Source organism: Protopterus annectens, chromosome 8.part0 (genome assembly GCF_019279795.1).
Source record: "Protopterus annectens isolate FY-2018-M chromosome 8.part0, PAN1.0, whole genome shotgun sequence".
Lineage (NCBI taxonomy): Eukaryota > Metazoa > Chordata > Ceratodontiformes > Protopteridae > Protopterus > Protopterus annectens.
Window position 1 is genome coordinate 753,817,364 of NC_056741.1, and position 13,197 is coordinate 753,830,560.

The 13,197-nt window shown below is 39.8% G+C and overlaps 1 protein-coding gene across 2 annotated transcripts in view; it reads right to left on the reverse strand.

Moving 5' to 3' along the window:
- PKLR (pyruvate kinase L/R) overlaps positions 1–6,203 on the reverse strand; it is a 711,145-nt gene extending 704,942 nt beyond the window's left edge. The window contains exon 1 of one of the 2 annotated variants that reach the window (XM_044080213.1): positions 6,082–6,203. In XM_044080213.1, coding sequence (XP_043936148.1) covers positions 6,082–6,097 — 16 coding nt within the window. In that variant the 5' untranslated portion in view covers positions 6,098–6,203. Of the gene's footprint in view, positions 1–5,951 lie in introns of both variants that reach the window. The other variant, XM_044080214.1, reaches the window with a different exon arrangement.
- Between the last annotated feature and the right edge of the window lie 6,994 nt (positions 6,204–13,197).

The following is a 13,197-nucleotide window of genomic DNA, read 5'->3' on the forward strand; positions in this document are numbered from 1 at the left end:
AGATAACATCCTCAAAGATGTCTCGGGATTGAGAAGCACTCATGGTAAACCACACTTCTTGAATGGACCATGGGGCAAGACCCAACACAGGGTGGCCACACAGATGCGGGTACCCCTGACATACTCAAGTAATATTAGGAAGATTGAGAGGATAATGAGGTAACATTGACAGATACTCACTACTGATTCAGAGGTAAGCTCTATAGTGGACATAGATGTTTGTTTACAAGAACCTGAAGAGGATGTTATGTTATCCTGGAAGTGCAGGAAGGGCTTCAGATGGTGTTCCTACATATGGTACATTCCCATGTTTGAAATTTAACTGGTGTAGATTTTTAAACTCCACTTGGAAGTTTACACACCCTGACACAGAGAAACAGAGTTTAGGGTTACAGCCAATTGTAATAGGTTTATCTGGCTGTATGCCAAGAATATTCTTGCTTTTATATAGGCAAGATGGACAGAAGGCTACAAGACCATATCAGGGAGCACATATACATCAATAATTCTGTATATATTAATGCCCTAGCTAAACATATCTCTAGACAGGGTGATGAACATACATTTAGATTCATGGTAACTGAAGTAATATTAGAGGATGAATGAGGGGTGACATAAAAAAACAAAGTGGAAACTAGTGAATTGAGATGGATAATTAGAATGAGGACAAATAAGGGTGAAGGCTTGAATGACAAAGTGTGCATTAAACCAGCGCTTAAAAGTAGATCTGCATGTAAATAATATAAGCCATGCCCGTGTGGCAGATACTTTTGTTGTTTAATGGCCTATAAGTACTTGTATATGTTTTTCATAGCATGCCATTACTAATAGAATACGTTTCCGTCTACCTTGTGTATGATTTTTAGAATGCAGATAGAGAGATATTGATTTTAGCTAGTTAATTGAATTATATTGTAAGCATTATATTTTAATAAGCATATTTATACATGTTTTAAAGTATGCTAGCATCAGTTAATATATGCTTATTTTGTCTGTGTCTATTACATTTATAATGGAGACAGACACTGATTTCAGTTAATTATTGTATTGCTCTTATTGGTTTAGATCTCTTTAAAAATGTCTTAGTTGAATTTTAATGATATTTTCTGATGAAGCGGTTGGTTAAATTGCGAAAGCGCTCACAATAAAATGTTTTAATACATCTACTGGACTTAGTCTTGATGTATTTGTTCTGCCTTGGATTGGTTCATTAAGCAATAACTGATGAGGTGGTGTGGTATATTGAAGATTTACCCATGGTTGGTGTGGTTTAATCATGAGGGCGAAGCCTGAGTTATTAAACAAAGGCAACCATGGGTAAATCTTCAATATACCACGACCATGGAGTCAGTTATTGCTATTATACAACGACATTTAAGGAAAAAAAAAAAAAAAAAAAAAAAAAAAAAAACACTTTTCTTAAATAATGTCTTTGTATAACTGTGGATTACTGTTCTTCTGCCGGTTGTATACTGCTTCATTTTGATGTACTGCGCATGTGTATGGGACTTGCGTTCCCATGCACACCCAGTACATCAATGCTTTGAAATGGAAGCAACGAAAAAGAAGTCTCCATTGCTCAGTTCTCAAAAAAGAAGGTTTTGGGGCACTTTATAGCAACAGAAAAAATTCTGGGCGACCGGACCTTTTTCCGTCGGTATATTGTGGGATTTACAGTGGGCATGCTGGTTGGGCTAGGCCAATCAGCATGCACGGTTTTCGAATATTAATAGGGAGTCATTGTATAATCAGTTTTTTATTGCAAGTTTTGTAAATGTTGTAAATTTGTAAACATACAGAATTGTGTAAAAACCCTACCTTTTTGATAGGTACAGTGGGATCCTTTATATTCACCAACTTAAGCATATGGGATCTTGATTTGACATCTCATCCAAAGGAGGACACACTTGGAAGTACTGTACCCTTTTGTTCCACTAGAATGTTTGCAAACCTTCTGCGCTAAAGGAAAGTATGCTACATGTTCTACCACTGCACTGCTATAGAAAAGGAAGCTTCTCATTTTCATTTGTTAGGTTTATGACCCATTTCTCTTTGGAGTGGAAAATCCATGATTCACTTTCGCCGCTATAAACATTTTTCTGGAGTACAACTAACCTGGTGAATAAAACTGTTCAGCCACTTTAACTGTAGAAATGGTTCTGGCATCAGCAAGTTGTAATGGTGATTGTAGTTACAAAATTAGACTCCCTAGTATGCTGTCACAGATGCAGGTTGTCGAACTTGAAATGCACAAAAAGGCAAATAGCGAAGTGGCTTTTCAGATAATTCTTTCCCTGGGAAAGAATTTGCTTGGCCGCTTTCGCTACTTTGCCATTTTCGGCACTGTAGTGCGATCTCGGAGTTGGTATATTTAAGTAGGGGGGTGGGGCGAAGCCTCCCACATTATGTAATGTTTTTTTTTTTTAGTTTCAGAACAGTGATTTTTTTCCCCTTTTAAAGAAATAGCTATTCCGAGGTTTCGACGTTGTAAGCTTTCGCTTACATGGGGTCGATTATGTGTCGTTCGCTCTTCTGAGCATGCAATATCATAATATAGACTCACAAAGTTTGCTGAAAAACAGACATTCCAAAAATATATCAAAGTAAGATGGCAGATATGCATTCAATTTTTTTAATTTGTTTTTCCTGTGCTTTTAATTTGATAAGAGGCCACCAACCACTAATTCCACCTACAAATTATTTTAAGATTTAAGACATAAATGCAAATATTTTGCAAAGAAGCATGTTGATTATAAGATCACATCCAGCCTAATTTATTGCACCTCCCTATGCTCTCTCATTATCCCAGGTCCTGTCATCTATACAACATCTTAAAATGATAGAAAGGCTTATGAAGAGGTTTACTGTCATGGATTTGTGAGACCAAAGGACTAATTTCTGACTATATTTAAGTATATGAAGTAATGCCTGAGAAAATCAGCTCAGCAGCAAAAATGGATAATATGATTCACTTTATCACCAAGACAGACACAGTGCTGTACTAAATGAGGAGGCATAATCTGACTAGTATTACCTAATTATAGTTTCCATTTTCAAGACGGACACAATTCTGCACTGAATAAGGAGGCATGGCCTAACTAATATTAGCTTCCATTTTTATTACATTTTTCTTTTGTTTGAAGAAAATGAAAGCCTGGATGACGAGGTCAAAGCTAGAATCAGAGGGGCTGCAGCCAACTGGCACAGAGTGTCAGGAGTAGTAGCACCATGTAGATAGAAAAATTCCAAAGAAGCTGAAAAGTGAAGTGTACACAACAGTGCTGTGACCAGTACTTCTGCATGGACAGAAACCTGGGTAGTGAAAATACAGCAGTCGAAGAATCTAGTGTTAATAGAGATGCACGAGATGAGTATTAGGATGCACATTGTTGGACAACACAAGAAATTATGACATGAGACAGCCAACCCAATATGATTTTATCAAGTGTAGGTCATGCCTACTCAACCTGGTAGACATCTTTGAGAAGATAACCAAAGCAATGGATGAGGGCAAAAGTTCACATTGCCTACTTTGATCTGTCATTATATATATATATATATATATATATATATATATATATATATATATATATATATATATATAATATATACACACACACACAAAATAAACAGCACCAGAATTACCCATTCTAAAGACATAAAAACATGCCTGTAATATAAATGGGACATGCTGAACAGACAGGTATGTATCCCATAGACTACCCCTTCTCTGGAACTGGCTCCCCCCTTCATGTGAAGCAGAGTTCCTCCCTAACCCAATTCAAGTGCAACTTAGACACTTCGATGAGGAACAGGAAATTCATTCCAAGCCCCTGCTTACACTTATCAAGGGTGCCAGAATATTTCAGAGATTTGGGATATACGACTAGGCTTAAAAAGGCCCTAGTGGTCATCAGTAGTACATGCATATGAAACTATATGCCAAAGTAGTTACAATTGCAGAGAGGATCAAAGAAAACATATTATGGTGGTTTGAGGAAATGTGCAGGAAAGCAGAAGACAACTTTGTGAAGAAGATTTGGGAGAGACTGGAAAAAGGTAAGAGGAAATGAGGCTGCCTAGCCAATATACGAGTGGACTGTGTGAGGACTGTGTGAGAAGACTTGTGAAAGTCAGGCATGGCTTTCAAAGAAGTTAGGAGGGTGCCACTAAGACAGATGGCAACAGTTGCAGCAACACCCTAACCCCATGTAGAAAAGAAAGGGAAAGGAGGCTGAAGATGATGATGGCCAGAATTACACTAACTCATAATAATTTCCTGTATATTAAATTGACTCCTTTGAGAATTCAGAAACAGCTGTGGGAAAAGAGAGAGACTTCCCTAGTCAACAAAATAAAGCATCTATCCTTCCAGATGGAGTCCCAAATTAATCTGAATATTTAATTGCAGCATTGTATTTTAACCACATCCACATTTCTAGTGCAGAGTGGCCCACAACCATGACCCCACATTATTTGGGACTTTTACAGACTGCTTTGTCTGCTCAATTGCTCCACTTAACTACCCAAGCTGTTTTTATGGATGCATGCTGCTTCTACGTTCATGCATCAGTAGAAAGTACTTTGTACCGATGCTCAATGCTTCCAGGGAGTGGCTCACTGACCTATGGGAAGCTTTCTGTTTTTGACGGAATGAATGACACAGCTAGTCCACATTGTGACTACCACCACATTCAATCCCAGTTTCCAGAGTCATAGGAATTATAATAAAGCAAGCTGAATGGTTATTATACAAGGAAAAGGAAACAAGTAGTTAAAAGTATATCTAATGCACATTAATCTGAAAATGAGTATTGCAGGTGCTGAGGGGAACATGTAAATGGGCAATCAGGTCCCACACATCTAAAAACAGCAATTCTACCTTTCATTCTAAAATGGCTAACAGTCTTTGGATTATATTTCCAACCACACTATGCTATATTAAACAGTATTCCAGTGGTGGTGCTGCGGTAGCGTTATCACCTCACAGTTGGACGTTGCCCGTTCGATCCTCAGTGGCGACATGCGTGAACGGGCCTTCTTTCGTTGAAGGTTGTGTGTTAGGCCCGGCAAACCAGCACGTAAAACTCTACTGCCAATCATTACCGGACCGGAGTTACGCTGTGGCGACACCTAACCGGGAAAAAGCCAAAATACACAAACTATGCTATATCAAACACACTGGAATTACTTTTCTCACTACTAATACATAGCTTTACTCGTTACAAATTAATCAGCAGTATATTTGTTGCCACTTCCTCTAGTCACTTCTGTCCTTCTGTAGAGTGTCAGTTAACATGAGCAGTAGCTGCTGCATTCAATGATTTAATATATTCCAGTTGCAGTCACGGTCCTCACAGACGGTGCATAAAGTATGTAGTAGAATTACCTTCAAAATGTATTTATTTTATATTATGCAAATCATTTCTGAGCCTTTCAGTAGAAATGACTAAGAAAACCTTTTCAAACAGAGATTTGCATGTTAGCTGTACAACACAGGAAACAAAAACTTGCACAAATGCCTGTAGTAGAGGGCGGAAGATGCCAGTGCCTCATGGTACTGGGTTTCAACTTATTGCCACATACCTGGCCTGGTAGTGAATACATTAAAATCCACGACCTGGAAGCAGGGTTTATGTATAAATATATTGTTTCAAAACTCCTTGAAATTCTGCTTGTAGGTTCCATTCAATTGCAGACCTATTTTATTTTTTTTCTTTTACATTTATTTATGTATTTGTTTATTTAAAAAAATAGCTCATTCATTTATCCAGTAAATGATTGATTTCAGTTCAGTAAACACATTTCCCGGTGCATACTTAAACTGACACAATGAGCCTGAGGCTTTAGTGTAAAACTACTTTTTGACACGTTACAGGAGTTTAAAGCATTGTCACTGAAAAATGAAAGAAAAGCAAACGTTTTTCTAAGTGCATACAAATAAAACATACCTTTTAAACTTTTCGGTCAGGACAATCCTAAATAGATTTCCTCACAGTGTTTCTTAACAAACTGAAAATCAGGCAAGTTAGGAGATAATGCCAGTTCTGAAAACACCGCAGTTCTGGTATTGTCAATTACCTGAAGTAAACTCCATCAGCACTGAAACTGCCAAAAGCTGCTGCACATAACCTTGGACTGAGTTAATCTGTAACTGGTTGGAGGATGTCACTGATTGAATTAATTATATTCAACCTAGAAGACCCACCCTGGAATTTCGCAATCAAAAGTGATTCATCGTAGAAGTCCTACATTAATGAGTCTTCAGTTTTCACGTCTCAGAAATGGGAACAGTTCTTTTCATATGGAAAGTGTGCACTACCAGGTGGTGAAACAGCATATTACAGCTGTAAAATAATACAAAATGACAATTAGATAAAACTGCACATAACCAAACTTAAAAACACGTGCCATGTCAGGTTACAACATTCTAATAGTGGTTTTCAGATAAAATGCAATCATGCTAATATTGGCCTAAAGGAAGATTTGGAATAAAAAATAAAGTGCAAAAGGAGCCAGAGTATCAGGATAAATCAGAACAAGGATGCTTTAAGAAGGACAACAAAATATCAAAAGAGCACATAAACAATGAAAGTTCATAGGTATCCACATGATTTCACTTTCACCAACCTTAGGACTTTTATAAATCACATAAAAGCTTAATCCCTTTGGTATTTCTTTGTCCCCATATATCATTCAGATTATTTTTAAATAAGGAAATATTAAAAGTTTTTCTTACTGAAAACTGCAAGCTCATCCATAATCTCGGAAGGCTATGAACAATGCAATTCATGCTCATTTTAGAATTGCATGCATCCATTTGTACTGGTCATGGTTGGAGCAATAGCAAGCTACGCAGAGTAGACTTAATTTCCCTATCACAAACAAAAATCCTCAGTGCATCCTGTGGACTCCACAGGGATGCACCACTAACTGTGCAGATATGATACTTTCAGCATATTCTGGGTCTGCCCTGGTGCTTCCTCCTGGTGAGTCATGACTGACATCTTCTGTAGTATACTGACAGGGGGCATCCTCATATGGTGGCTTAATTCTTCTCAACAAAGAGCAGCAGTCACTGTACTCCATGATCCTCCCAGTCAGCAAGAGAAGGATCATTTCTAAGACTACTGTCTACATTCCATCCTTTCAGTACCCACATAACGGGGGACAAAGACTGATTGGTAAACTAAGAGATTCACTTCATCACCACATCACACAGTATTTCATTTTCTGACCCAACTTCCTCCCATTGTGACTGACTTGTGTGCTCCCAAATGTAAGAACATGCTACACCTTTCTTAGGAATGTGGCCATTACTATGTACACTATCTGAAGGCTATCATGCAGACATGGCTTGGCAGAGTCAAGGGCAGAAACCCATGCACTTCCCTGTACAGGAGGCACCAGAATACAGTAAGGCTGGGCCACCTCTCTCCCAAGATAGATCTATAGGTGCCAGCTGCCCTTCCCCACCCTTCATCATTGTTACCTTCCCACATCTCCAGAACCTGAGTGGCTAGTCAATCCTGGGTCATCTTAGGTCATCTGGATCACAGTCAGGGATTTATCTCTCTGTGTTACACAGGCAACATTCACTTTTTTGTTTTGGTTTTCTCTTTCAGAGTTTCAGACACCCCCAACTGACCACCAGCTATTCTTCCATGATATCCAACTGGCCTATTTGTTCCCCTGTAACCACCAGGTAATCAGGTAATCCTGAGACAGGAACAGATTGCCATAATATGGATGAATGGTGCTATGTATGCTCCATATCCCCTGTGCTAGTTCTCAGCTCATTACTAATCTACAGACTCTGTGAGACGAACATCTCCATCTCATGCTGATGTGACTATTTAAGATCTTACCCTCCAGTGGCATGCAATGAGACATATAACAATAACAATATGTCCCACCTCCACAGTTGCATCTCACCTCCTCTGCAATCACATGTCAACATGGCTTGGCATGCAATCTGCTGTGTTCTGTGATATTCACAGCAACACAGTAGCTACATCCTAGCCCACATCCTTCATCTCTCTCTCTCTCTCTCTCCCCTGAGACAGAGGATCAGGCAAAACCGCTTCTTTCTTCCCTAACCCTCACTGATTTCCTTAGTGCCACAGCCATTAATTGAATCCCAGTCACTTAGGTTGTAGTTGGGACTTCATCTGTCTATGCCACAGAGCAGAGTCCATTTTTAAATACCATCTACCTTCAGTTGTGAAAAAGAAACTGGGCCATTTAAATTCTTCAAAATTAGGTAGCTGCTCTCCCTTCATTTCAGAAAAGAATAAGATTTTGGATGTGGCGGGGCTGATTTTCATCCCATCCTAACCACATTTGGCAGCAAATTGCTCCAATGCATGCTAGAGATTTTATTTTATTTATTTTATTTTACATTTGTTGACCGGGCTAGTCTAACTGGATACATATCCTTTTTCAGTAGAGGCCCGGGGAGAAAAGCTCCCAAATTTAGGAAAATTATAACACTACAATTCGATAGAAGAAGACATTAATAAGACAACAAAAACAAGAAGACATCAATATATATATGCTAGTAGTTGAACATAACTTTTGTAAAATTGGTCACATGACATGGGTACAGTTAAAGGAAGTAAAAATACAATATAATCACTTGAAAGGGAGAAGAGAGAAGAGGAGCTATGGGACGTGTAGAATTTAATCTGGGTTTGGACATGGGCACAACCATTGGGACTTAAGTAATTCTCGGAGATTAGTTTTGAATAGGTTAAGTGAAGTCATGAGCCTAAGACTGTTTGGGAGTGAGTTCCATTGCTTCCCAATAGAGTTAGCATAGAGAGCATCACCTCCCATGTTATTTGACTTGATAGTTAATACCTGATTACTGTTTGAGGATCGAAGGCAGCTTAAGTTGGAGTAGGGGGTCAGGATTTTGGACAGAGCTGGGGTTTTATCGGGTTGATTAATTATTTTGAATGCTTCGATGAGTTGATTAAATTTGAGGAGATTGGGCAGTTCTAGCCAGTCAAGTTTCTTAAGGTTGGCGCAATGGTGGGTACGGTAGGGTGTTCCTGTTATGAATCTGGCTATATGATGGTAGGTAGTGGAGAGGTTGTTGAGCTCACGTTTATTGAGGAAGGAGAATATCGGGGAGGCATATAGTAGTGTGGAAAAGAGATGAGTACGGGCAATGGTTAATTTAGACAATTCCTGATTCTGTACATTGAGCCTAATTTTTTGTTAACTGACTTAATGGTTTGGGCAATGTGCATGTCAAATTTGAGCTTGTGGTCAATAGTGATACCTAATAGTTTGGTATGGGAGATGGGCTCTATGATGGTGCCATTAAAGGATTCAACAAAAAAGGTCCTATGATTCGCAGGTTGGGGTTCCTGTGGAAAAGGAGAGGTAGGCGAGGGGAAGAATAGAAGTAACTTCGTTTTAGTTGGGTTTAAAATGAGTTTCAGGTCAGAGAACCATTTTTCGACTTTGGCAAAACATTGTTGGGTGGCTGCTTGGAGTTTCTGGAGAGAAAGGTCAGAGCAGATCAGGGTAGAGTCATCCGCATATTGAATGCAGGTGGCTGTGGGGATAACAGAGTAAAGATCATTTATAAAAACAGAGAAAAGAAGGGGACCAAGTATGGAGCCCTGAGGGACCCCAATGTTGTTGGACAGCAGTTGAGATAGACTATTTTGCCATTGGACTGCTTGTTGCCGGTCAGCGAGGTAGTCCTTAAACCAGCTTAGTGCTAATTTGTCAAGATGAAGGGTTTGCAGGGTGTGGAGCAATAATTGGTGGTTAACCATGTCAAAAGCTTTCGATAAGTCAAGAAAGAGAGCAGAGGATATAAGTTTTTTGTTAAGATTGCTATTAATTGAGTCAACAAAGGAGAGGAGAGCACTGGTCGTACTGTGATGGGGGAGAAAGCTGTGCTGGGTAATAGACAGAAGATTATTGATGGTGAGGTAGTGAAGGAGTTGTTTGTGAACACACCGTTCCAGTATTTTAGCTATAGGAGACAGTATTGCGATAGGCCTATAGTTAGAGGTTTCCATGGAGGAGCCTCCCTTATGAAGTGGGATGATGTAAGAAATTTTCCAAATTGAGGGGATGGTAGCCTCAGATATGGATCTGTTAATCAATATTGATATGGGATAGGCAATGACATCCGATGTAAATTGTAAGTATTCCGCTGGGAGGCGATCGGCCGCAAGGGTGGACGGTTTCAGTTTTTTTAATAGGGTACAAATATAGGAGGTAGATACTGTTTGAAGTTTAAAGGTGAGAGGAGGTGAGTCATGAGGACGGGTTAAGGGTGGGGAGGAAGTAGGTAGTTGATTGGCTAGGGACTGGATGGTCTCAGTGAAAAAAATGTTAAAGATATTGGCTACTTCCTCTGGATCTTTGCTAGAGAGTTGGTCGGGCGTTGGGGTAGTAGATTTACCAGGATGGAGGAGGTTCTTGAATGCAGCCCAGAACTTTTTTGGGTTAGTCTGATGTTTGTCCTGGAGTTGACAGAAGTAGTGTTTTTTGTCTCTAGCAATGTCAGATTTTGTGGAGTTTCTAAGCTGTTGAAATTTAATACGGTCTAGGGGAGTTTTGGTAGTTCTCCATGTTTTCCAAGCGTGGTCACGGAGTTTAATTTTTGCTTTGGTTTCTCTTGTTAGCCAGGAAGCTATGCGGTCCCTGGTTCTAATTAGATGGATTGGGGCATGGGAGTCAAGAATGTTTAGGAATGTGTCATTGAAGTATGACACGCTTTCGGCTAGGGGTAGGGTATATAGGGTCGACCAATTGCAGAATTTTAGTTCTGCTAGGAATAGTTCAGGGTTAAACTTTTTTCTATTTCTGATAAGTTTATATATGGGTTGGCTTGGTAAAAGCAAATTTGTGCTTTATAATGTAAGTGATAAGGTGGTCACTAAGGTCGTTGGGGAGGGTGCCGGTGGTATAGTTGTTCGGATCTTTATTGATAAGTATCCAGTCAATCATTCTCTCTTTTTGCTGTGTGTTGCCAATTCTGGTTGGAGATGAGATTTTTTGGGAGAAGCCATGTAGATTAATTGGGTGGGGATTTGTCTTAGAGGCGTAGTGGGACCAGTCAATGTTAAAGTCCCCTAGTATAATGGTTTCTTGAGGGTAGTTGTTGGCTAACCAATTTAAGGTTTGCTCTAGGTTTTCTATGTTCTTCCCTGGTGGGATATAGATAACTACAAGATTGATACATTTTTGGGAGTTTAGGCAAATCTTTAGTGCAATAAGTTCAATATTAGAGACCTGAGGGGGATGCAGTGGGTTCTTAATGATGTTTAATCTGTTCTTAAACATGACAGCTATTCCCCCACCCTTTTTGGTTATTCGATCTTTCCTTAGGATGTTATAACCAGGTGGAAGAATTTCTTCATCCTTAGTGGCGGGTTTAAGCCATGTTTCAGAAAGACACATGATATCTGGGGAGTGAGTGGCTATCATAGTGTGTAAGCTATGTACTTTGTTGTTAATGCTTCTTAGGTTGAGGTGAAAGATGAGGAGGGAGGTATTAGGAGTATGGGGTAATGTTGAAGTGTCAGAATCAAGATGAGTGGCAGGGCCTGGGTTGGGGTGGATGTCTCCATTTTGAATAATACATTTTTTAAGTGATCTAAGAATCTTTGTAATTTGACTAGTATTTTGAGGTTAGTTTTATTTTTGGATGATCGAGGGGAGTGAAGTCTTAGCTGTAGATTATTAAAGCCTAGAGTTTTTGCAGGGTGGGGAGAAGGAACTATAGGGTTAGGAGGAAGGTGTGTGTGTGTGTGTGTGGTAGTGTAGGCCTTGGGGAAGGATATTCCTAGTAGTGTTTGGTGTTCATAGCGTGTTAAAAGGTAGGGGATAAGAAGAAGTAAAATTAGTGTGGTGATGATGGAATACATGGTTTTGCCCATGGTAAAGAGCAAGTAGTAACTTATGGGAATGTGGGGATTGTGAGGGCTTACTAATTTAGGGGATGGCTGAGAGTATGTAAGGAGGAGTTGTTAAGCTAGGGACAGCTGTGATTGGAAGGGAGGAGTGTGGGATGGGCTATATATCTCTATAAATCTAGAGGTAGTGGGGGCAGGTGGGATATGGGGGCAGGGTGGGGAGCGGAGTGAGCCCGAGCGAAGCGAGGGCGAAGCGGAGCGGGGAATACACCTGCCTGGAAGTAGCAGGGTCTTAGAGGCAGCTGGGTGTGAGTATAAGGTTCAGGTATAGTAGTGTTTTCCAATTACAAGAACCTGGTGTTTTGGCAGCCTAAGATTAAGTATATCTGCAGGTACTGTTGGGTTTCCTGCCTACAGGACGCTATCCTGGCAAGGAAAACTTATAAAATGGGTATTGCTTTACCCTAAAGTCTTTTACAGTTAATGGAGTTGCGAGGCATAGGATTGTGCATTCGCACGATGGTAGGGTTCATGCGGAGTCGACGTCAAGTACCAGGGAGCCACGCAATGGTATTTTGGGGGGGGGGTTCCCTAAAGTCTTTTACAGTTAATGGAGTTGTGAGGCATAGGATTGTGCATTCGCACGATGGTAGGGTTCATGCGGAGTCGACGTCAAGTACCAGGGAGCCACGCGATGGTATTTTGGAGGGGGGGGGGTTCCTTTGGGAGAGGAGAGTCTTCCAGGCAGGAGGACAGAACAGTACCAGCAAGGAGTAAAAGATGGCGGCAGACATTTTTGATTAGGAGCACATCACCAGCATTAAATGAAGATGCAATCCTTTTATCAACAGACTTCATAGTATTATTAATGCTACTTGTCTGTTTACTGAATATACCTGCTTTTCAAAAGATAATGTTTCCAAAGTGATATGAAAGTTTACTGCCTTTCAGATCAAACACAATGCACTTCTCGATACTAAATTCTGGAGAATGGTAAATTTTGCAACCTCAAACAATAAGACGTATCAGTAAATATAACCATATGTGTACTGAAGGTTCTCTCAGTAGCTTGATTGCACAAGTGAGACATAAATGAGTTTTATTCTAGATTGGGGTAGACTTGAACACTGAACAAGTTTCTACTGATAAGGTCCCTAAAAATATAAACATTACTTCATTAGCCTTTCAAGCATATTACAGAAAAAATAGATCAAAAGGTAGCCTGCTGTTACAATAAGTCCCCAGATCTTCAAAAAAGATAACCTGAGTACAGCTGGATTAAATAAGACAGAAACAAACTACAATGCAA